The sequence below is a fragment of the Macadamia integrifolia genome, chromosome 14 (assembly GCF_013358625.1).
Source record: "Macadamia integrifolia cultivar HAES 741 chromosome 14, SCU_Mint_v3, whole genome shotgun sequence".
Lineage (NCBI taxonomy): Eukaryota > Viridiplantae > Streptophyta > Magnoliopsida > Proteales > Proteaceae > Macadamia > Macadamia integrifolia.
The window spans coordinates 30927273-30937031 of record NC_056570.1 but is presented as its reverse complement, the minus strand read 5'-3'; the positions used below and the strand labels follow the sequence as shown (position 1 = coordinate 30937031).

Genomic DNA, 9759 nt, shown 5'->3' with positions numbered 1-9759 from the left:
GTTTTTTTTTTTTTTTTTAACACATTTTAAAATTACTTGATGAAGATTCCAAATATAGATTTTTTATTGGTAGGTGTATGGTTTTGTTAACACTTGAGATGTGCGGGATCAGCTTTACTCCACCAAAAATAACCAAAACAAACAAAACAAAAACACGATTCACAAACAGGGTTTAGATTTTGTCAAGGGTTTTAAGAAAGAGCTTTGAGAAGGAATCAAGAAACAAGGAGGAACCACTGATCCAGGCGACTATTTTGCTCCGGCAACGGTGAGCTTCATTCTTTTTTGTTAGGAGTAGAAATATAGTGGATGATCTTAGAGCTTAGGCACTCATTTTGGCATCACAGAAGTAAGTATAATAAATACTTGTATTTTTTATTTCTTTTCTTTATATTTATAATTTTGTTTCATAATTATGTATTTATATTATATGTTAATATGTTATGATGATTGATGAAGATGAACTTAGTTTATTCACTTTATTGATTTGTTTTCTTGATGAATATCTTACATTGTTATGAATTTGAGCCTTTAATATTTATTTAACAAATGAGTAATGGGATTCAACTAGGATTTGAGCCAAATAGATTGGTTTTATAAAAAAATTACACAGGAACACTTTAGTCAATAAGGCAACGCTTTATGCCCACTTTATAGCTAAGGCGCTCCGAAAGACCCTCAAACGCCTCCGTCGCCTTACCGCCTTAAAAAATATGGTTGAGTTTCTCCAACAGTACACTTTTGTACTTAAGCACAGACCTGGTGTCGAGAATACTGCTGCAAATGCACTGAGCCGGGTGAACATGTTCACCAATGCTAGGAGTCGGGCTAGTGTGCTACTCCAGGCAATGACTGTAGAGGTTGTAGGGCTCGAGCGAGTCAAGGACCAATACCCCACCTGTCCTGATTTTAGTGAGCCATTCACTTCCTTGAGTGAAGGCAACCCGGTCAACCTCTCAGACTACCTACTTAGGGAGGGCTTCCTTTTTAAAGGAAGCAAGTTGTGCATTCCTAGGACTTCACTCCGAGATTTCCTGATCTGGGAATTGCATGCTGGGGGAGTCGTTAGCCATTTCGGTCGAGATAAGACCATCACCCTCGTTGAGGATCGATTCTTTTGGCCAGGACTGAAGAGGGATGTTGCTAGAGTTGTGAATCAGTGTAGGACATGCCAAACCGCCAAACAACAAAAGCAAAACACAGGATTGCACACTCCCTACCCGTTCCCCATTCCCCTTGGCAGGACCTTAACATGGACTTCGTGCTTGGTCTACCAAGAACTTCGAGAGGCCATGATTCTGTTTATGTGGTCATGGACCGCTTCTTGAAGATGGCCCATTTCATATCCCATGCTCTAAGACCTCCGATGCATCCATAGTAGCCAAACTTTTCTTTAATGAGGTTGTCAAGTACCATGGGTTGCCCCTCACCATAGTGTCAGATAGGGATATTAAGTTCACCAGTCATTTTTGGAGGACCCTATGGCGGATGATGGGCACAAAGCTCCATTTCTCCTCCGCTTTCCACCCTCAGACCGATGGCCAGACCGAGGTTGTCAATAGGACCTTAGGGAATTTATTGCGTTGCCTCATAGGAGAACACCTTACCAGTTGGGATCGAGTCCTTAGCCAGGCTAAGTTTGCATATAATAGTTATAAGAACCGTACCACTGGTCTGTCCCCCTTTGAGATCTGTTCAGGATACCAGCCCCGGGCATCCTAGACCTTATCCCAGTCGTGTCTAGTTCCAGGACCTTCCAGTCAGCCGAATCTTTTGCTCAGCATATACATGATTTGCATGTAGGTATAAGAAGACAGATAGCACTGAGCAATGAGCAATACAAATCGAAGGCAGATGTGCACAAAAGGCTACAAGAGTTTCAAGAGGGCGATATGGTGATGGTAAGAATCAAGCCGTAACGCTTTGTTAGGGGAAGAGCGAGCAAGCTACATGCTCATAGCACAGGTCCGTTCAAGGTACTCAAGAGGATAGGTGCCAATGCGTATGTCCTTGATCTGCCAGCTAGCATGGAGATCAGTAATATTTTCAATGTTGAAGACCTAGTCCCATACCATGGTACCTCTACCTTTACCCCTTTCTATCCTGATGACCTTGAGGACTTCCCCTTCACCATTGATGAGACTTCTAGGCCAAGCCAACCACTTCCCCCCACCTTATTACCACCTGTGCCTAAGGTCACAAGAAGAGCTGAAGAAATTGAGGAAATCCTTGATGAGAGGATTGTGTCCACACACACTGGAGGTTCTGGAGAGTTCTTGGTCAAGTGGCGTGGACGTCCAGAAATTGACAACATCTGGATCACATTGCAAGAAATCCAACAACTCAACCTAGACCTGCTTGAATATTACATGAGCTCTTATTCACCAGAGGTGAATTCTTCCAAGCCGGGGAGAGTTGATGGAGACATCAAAGTGTACAGACGCAAGAAGAAGAAGAAACAGCCAGCTTTGTGGCTAGAAGAATAGAAAGAAGAAGACGAAAGAAGAAGAAGAAGAAAAAAGAAGAAGAAAAAAGAAGAAGAAAAAAGATGAAGAAAGGAAGGCTCGATCCAGTCATTCCAACGCTGGATCGAGTCCCTCTCTCTTTCCAGATTTTCGCAAATCTTGTGGGCCCCATTGGTTGTTAGTTTAGTAGTTTATTTGTAGAATATTCTTTTCCTTGTTAGTCTTTTAATTAATTAGGAAACTACTTTATTAGTTGTTAGTTTTTAGGAAGTCTTTATTTACTTGCCAATTAGCTCTTTTTATTTTTAGTAACTAAGTTAATATTTATGTAGTGGCCTAGGCCACAGTTCAAAGAATGAATGAATGAATGAATGAAGATTGATGAAAACAAAAAGAACAGCCCCAATCCCCCCACGATTTCCCTCTCTTCCTCAATCTCGTCTCTCTCTTTTTCTCTCTCTGTCTCGATCTTCCCTCCCTTTCTCGACTTTCTCTCTCTGTTCTCGACTTTCATCTCCCTCTTTTGCTGTTCTGTTTCTCTATTGTTGCTGCACTGTTGCAACCTTTGTTCACAGTAATTGAAGGTCTCCTCCATCGAATAGACCCCACCTGGGTTGCTGCTGGTATCCTCATCACTAACTGGGCTGCTGCTGAACACTACACCATCGAGCTGGACTTTTCTCTTTCGCCAAATAAGGTGGGTTGCACCTCTGTTTTTTTGGAAGACTTCGGCCTCTTCTTTTCTCCTCAGACCAAGACAGCAATAAGATAAGTAATCAAACTAAACCCCTCCACCTCCATTGATCCCTGTTATATGTTGCAGCCCATTAGCATTGAAACCAACCCTTGCCCCCTCGTTTATGCCTAATTTACCTACTGTTTTAAGTCTTTTCTTCACTGTTATACCTCTAAAACCCTTGCTGAGTTTCTATTTTAGTTGGCTGCTAGAGGACATTGATTGTTTGCATATCTTGTTTGGTGTCTAGATTGATTTGTGCTGAACCTAACATTCGCATGACGTTTATTCCCTTCCCCATGTCCCCACTTGAAGCTTTAGTAAGTTATTATGTGGTTTTCCGCTTAGATTGATGTTGCTCCTGGCTACATATTGATTTGTCTTTATTTATTGCATGTGAATCTTGTTTTGTTGAGCATACCTAAATTCCAACCTAATCCCAAGACCCCCCCTTAGGTTTGTCTTACCTTAATTGAGTCACTTTTATAGGGACCCTAGTCTTCTAAGAAATCCCCTACATCATTTTGAGTCCAAAGCATCTACCTCCAATTTCTTTGCATTCACACCCCCTATAATGACATCATTTTTTTAGCCACCACAAAAAGTTTAAGTAAATCTACAATTAATAAACCTGTGTTTAAAGACACGAACAACCATCCATAACCAAAATGACAATACTCGTCCCTCTACTATATAAGACAAATTAATACGTGTTGAAAATGGAGTTTGATTAGTGGGTACATTGCAGTTCAAGGTTCTAGAAAGAATGAAGAAGCAAAAGCTATCATTATAAGCAGAATCTTTTAGGAATAAATTTGGCCTGTTACAACAAATAAGAGAAAATTAGATACTGTTCAATCCAGTGGTCAGATCACCCATAAATTCAGAGGTGAATACATTAACCATCATATGGAAGTTCAAGCAAACAAGGCATACCCATATGATTTAAATTTTAAAAATAAAAAATAAAATTCATAAATAACACTACAACAGTATTGATGATGATGACAACAAAAGGAAAAGGATCTAATGGTAAAGAAATTTTCACATAGGATGTGAAGTGAACATTGTCTGCCGAGAACTACTAGATCCAAGGCGAGTAAATCTTATGTCTATGACAATAGTTGTCCAAGTTTAGAGGACAACAAAAGTTCAGAACCAGAAGTCCGACTTTATGTTTCCCATATAGAGGTTCCCCTTTATGCTTTTCAAATTAATTAAGCCTTAAGAACTTGAGGTCATCTAGATAAATCCTGTTCTGCCCATAGTTTCAAGTATAAGTATCAAATCAGCCAATCCATATTGTGATCACAGTGGCCAATACAGCCGATAAGAAACCCATACTTGAAGTTTCAAGTATAAGTATCAAATCAGCCAATCCATATTGGGATCCTCGGTGGCCAATACAGCCGATATGAAACCCATACTTGAAGTTGAAGGTTTGGGCTGACTTGGCTGACCTACCTTCATTTCAACAAAGGATAGGGTTGGAATCCAATCCTGGCTCTGCACTTTAAAACAAGGTTCACCAGTCTATTCTATTAAAGCCATACCAGCCACACTTCTTTTGTTTACTTGTCGCAGAGAAAAGAACCAAGTAAAGCATCCATGTAAACCAAAGAAATCACCGCAAATACATCACCAACAAAACTAATAATTAAAAATCTAGAATATCATCTTAATGAGGCGTAATGGAAGGAGCTGATAAGTTGAAAACTTAACCCATATGAGGAGCCTTTATATTCTGAAGCTCCTGAACAGCTCAATGATCGGCGATAGTAAGCATTATGAATGGCAAACTCAGATCCATTACCGCCACTATTAGAAATACCACAATCAAACTGCAAAATAGGGCTCAGGCCTGGCTTTTTTATGCATATCTTCATCAAAACTTGCCTGGGCAAGAAACCCTCTCCTACAACAGCTTCAGGACCCAGCAAAGCTGAAATAGCAATCTCTTCTCCGGAATCAAATCTTCTTCTCAAAACCACATCTTTGGTTTGAGGGTTGTCCCAATCCAAAACAAAATCCCCCAAAGAACCTGCTCGATGCCCCTGTGCAGGATGTCAATGTTAGGAAAACATACATATAGAACCCCTGAAGTTTCAATAGAAGAGAGTTCTTTCGTTATGTCCGTCACAGTACTTTCGGAGTTGCAATCTTTCAAAATTACAGAGCTAAACTTTATGAAAAGCTTGATTCCAAAAGTCTTTAAGTGGATCAAATTTATGATTCAAATGTAATTTTAGGGAAGGTGGTAAACGAAAGATATATTTAAAGTTTCAAAAATTGAAATCTAAAACTACGGAAGCCATGGTCCACAAATCATTCTTCTGCGAATAACTAAGTTTAGATGAAATTTTGATAATGAATTCTAACAGGAGGGCAGACCTCAGTGCAACAGTAAGGTTGCTCCACTGTGACCTAGCAGTTGTGTGTTCAGTTGGAAAACAGCCTCTCTGCGAAGCAGGAGTAAGGCTGCGTACATTATGCCCCTCCCCAGACCCCGCAATGGGAGGAACCTTGTGCACTGGGTAAGCCATTTTTGTTCAGTTCTAACAGGAGACTGCTGCCCTTTTGACTTCCCCACTGAATATTTAATGTCAAGAGGAAAAGTCCCCAAGTTGTGTCTGCAGTTCCCACACAACTGACACTCAAGGCAACACTAATGACAAATTCAGACCCGCCGTTACTGGAAATACCACATCAAATTGCAAAACTTGGGCTTAATGCACATTTTTGCAAACACCTTGTCTTGGCTAATGGCAACAAACACTCTTCAACAAAAGCATCAGGACCAAGCAAAGCTGAAACAGCAATCTCTTCTCCCAAATAAAATCTCTCAAAATATGGATTGAGGTGAATCCCAATTCAACACAAAATCCACCCAAAAGACTAACTTAATGCCTATGCCAAGGACATCAAGGTTACCACATAAGGATATGAAAAACCACTACACCATGGCCTTAAATATGAGAATAGCTAAGAAGAACAAGATGCAATCTCTACAACGCTGAACTGTTTCCACACATCCATTCTGTAGTTTATTGAACTACATATAAGAAAATCATTGCATCACATTCAATTCAACTGTAAAGGTGTTGGTTAAGAGAAACTGCTCTGATAAGTTCTCCTAAAGAACTTCCAACAGACCAATTTTTTGGATTTCACATAATTAAAAACAAAATCCAGCAAAAGGGGAAAGAAAACGTTTAAATTTTCAAATATTGAGATGTAACAGAATGGAAGCTATCTTCCAGAAAACTTTTGAGTACCCCAAAAATAATCTTTCATTTGGGTTTAATCATATTGTTCTTTTATGGCATCTGTGAAAATGGGTTCATACTGGAGCCTATGATCCCATCGTTCCCATAGCTCAGAAGCTGCGCAGGGATAGGGGTGGGTGGATATGCCCGAGTCGTTTCATTTTCTTCATTAAAATCATCGTAACTTGTGATGATTGTTTAATAGAGGCCCTCCATAGATTTAGCATAGTTTAGGTTTTCAGAAACAGAAAGATCAAAAACGATCCAGCAGTAAGAACTAAGAAGAGAAATAAGAATCTCTTGATTCGGAAGGTTCTTGGGAGCGTAGCTCGGATTACCTGGAACGGTTTCGTAGATTCCTCGTATTTGATTTCCGACTGCAAAGCTCGAAGCAATTCTCCGTCTCGCAGAGCTCTGTAATTCCGAGTGAAGAGCTTGACCAACCTCGTCATTTTCTCTATGGCCCTTCGCTTAACGTGAGACGCAGATCAATCGCCAAAGAGCTCTGTAATACCATTTTGTGTACATTTGGTTTTGGTTTTGGTCGTCAAGAAGTCTTGAGATCGTTCCTTGTCCGCCGGGGCCCTGGGCCATGCTTTTCTGGCACCTGTCGGGTTAAAATCAATGTGCCACGTCAGAAATTTATAAATGGATTTGCCATGTGGCAAAAAAATTTTATTTTTATTTTCATATTAGTAAGGTTTGAATATGCATTACTGCGAAGAGTGCATAATTAGCAAAAACGGGAACAGAAGAAAAATGGGGAAACGGACAGGATAGGTTTTAAACAGCAAAATTGTTCAAATGATACGATCAAAAAAATAGAAAACGGTAAAAATCGAAAAATGGAAGATACGAGTTTTTGTTAAATCAAACACCAAGAAACACGAATAATAAAGAGACAATAGATCCGTATGACAGAGATTTAATGAAGTTCACACACCAGGGTGGTGTGCTACGTCCTCGGGTGAAGAAGAAGATGATACACTATGCAGAAGAGAAATTACACCATAGCAGCGGCGAGGAAAAACTCACCCTGAAACCCTAACTGCGTGAAAACCCTGGAATACAACAATGACTTTCTCAACAAGCAACAGTACATTAACAGATCTCAGAAAATTTTCCATTCGAGTCGCCACCAAAATATGTCAGATCGGGTCAATTTTCAAAACGGGTCAAGAATTCAAGACAAACTTAACAGTTTTAAACGTGTAGATTTCAAACAAACATGACTAAAAAAATGGTAGTATGCTCATATAAATTAAAGAAATATTATATGAATATCTGCACCTAATGTTCAAAACAACTACAATATCTAACATTAATGCATATACGTCTCATGTCTCATTATAAGTTTTAAGACATATCATTGAATATCATCCAACACCAATTCTAAATTCACACACCACACATGTCTAAAGTCTTATTGAGCAATGTGACTAGGTTATAGTGTTGTTCATTGTTGTCAACATAGTCAACACACTCTCGAAGTGATATATGTTCAATTAGAGTTAGGAGTCATCACTTAAGGAATATTTTCAGCAAATGCGGTAGTTTATAGCCCAATTTTAGGGTCCGTGAATTAATTTGAGTTCAAAGTAATATCATGAGAAATATAGTCCATTGTGTTAGCTTCAAATTGGTGAAAGAATCAAGTCGATCAGAGTTCGGGAGAGAGATATATGGTCAATTAAGTAGAATATGTTCAAAAATCAAGTCTTAAAAAACGCCATAAAAATGGAACATATTTAGAATGGGAATACTTGAAGTTTGCTGTTTTTTTAAATATCTTTGGGAAGTATACAGTAAAATATGTTTTAAACAATAAAAAACGGAAACATACTTTAAACGCGTTTTTGTTAACAGTGCGAGAGTGCACAACAATTGCTGGAGCACCATAGGGTATTTAGCGAATTCATTGTGTAAGCTTTTTTTTTTTTTTTCGGTAATTACAGTATTATATGAACAACAACGTGGAAACAAGGTTCCACAAGCATCCAAATACAAAGGAAAAGAATAAAACTTGGAGGATCCCAAAGTAAGAGCATTGAATATGCGCTTCAACAGAAGCAAAAGAATTAGTCACAAAGTTGCCTTCTCTATAGGTGTGGCTAAAAACAACTTGACCAATTTTGTGACAAATGAACCTGCAGTCTCTGACTATATGAGATATTAGAGTACCCAAGATCTATAGCAATGAGAATGGCTTATTGAATAGCCAAGGCTTCAGTCATTCCAGCATATGCATGACCAATTACTTTACTAAAACAACAAATAAATTGTCTATTGTAGTCCCTGCATACTACTCTAGTACTAACAAGTCCAGGATTTTCCAAAAAGGTTCCATCCACATTAAATTTAACAGAGCCAACAAGAGGATGAGACCATGAAACATAAAAAATCTGTTGTTGAAGATGAGCAGAAGGTGAAGCATAAATAAAATCAATGGCAAAGTCATGAGAGATGCGAACAAGAGTGGAGCTGATCTTTGAAGTTGGTTAAATATAAGCTCTGTATATGCAATCCACAGGTGCCAAAGTAAACTTGATATGAATGCTAGTATGTTATTGCCTTCTCTAGAAGCTGACATTCTTGAAATATATAACCTCAAGCCTTCTTGGAAATCTTCAAACTGAGTGAGCGATTGAAGTCCAATTGTCAACCATATTTGAGATGCTAACACAATCCCTAAAAATATGATTAACGTCTACAGCAGGATGTGAGCATCGTAAGCAGACAGAAGGTAAATTGAATCCCCATCTATTTAAAAGATTTGGGATTGGAAGACGCCCATGCAAAAACTTCCACAAGAAAAACTGGTCCTTTGGAATTGTAAGTATATGCCAAATTTTTTGCCAAATGGGATTTGGAGAAGCACATTTATCAAACAGAGTCAATCTGTAAGCAGAGGAAACAGTGAACGATCCATTAGTTGTCCCTACCCAAATATATCTATCTTCCGCTCTTGCAATTGAGATAGGTATGGAACTAATTCTGATTGCAATATCTGTAGGCCACCAGTGATAAACCAAATCCACATTCCATGTATTTGTCACTGAAATGATAAATTGGTCCACAGTCTGCGAGTCATGTAAGGGTAAAGGAAAAGGGGCCGAAGTGGGAGTAACTCTAGGAATCCAATTATCAGTCCAAGGGTTGATTCTTCTGTCATTACCCAATTGAATAAAAAGACCTTTAAGTAGAAGATCTTGAGCTCCCATGATCGATTTCCATCCCCAAGAGGCTGTTGAGGGACAAGTTCCATGGTGAAAGTCTGTGCTGGGAAAATATT

General features: G+C 39.0%; 1 protein-coding gene across 2 annotated transcripts; it reads right to left on the bottom strand.

The window, feature by feature from the left end:
* Positions 1 to 2666: 2666 nt before the first annotated feature.
* LOC122060987 lies at positions 2667 to 7067 on the bottom strand. Of its 2 annotated transcripts, XR_006134523.1 has the most exons (3): positions 6806 to 7067; positions 3833 to 5255; positions 2668 to 3744 (listed from the first exon to the last, which is right to left on the bottom strand). XR_006134523.1 is itself a non-coding variant. In XM_042624127.1 (2 exons), the coding sequence occupies exons 1-2, from the start codon at positions 6917 to 6919 to the stop codon at positions 4875 to 4877; spliced, it is 495 nt and encodes a 164-aa protein (XP_042480061.1). In that variant the 5' UTR covers positions 6920 to 7067; the 3' UTR covers positions 2667 to 4874. The 2 variants fall into 2 exon arrangements, 1 of the variants encoding a protein (XP_042480061.1); XM_042624127.1 differs by having other exon boundaries at positions 2667 to 5255.
* Between the last annotated feature and the right edge of the window lie 2692 nt (positions 7068 to 9759).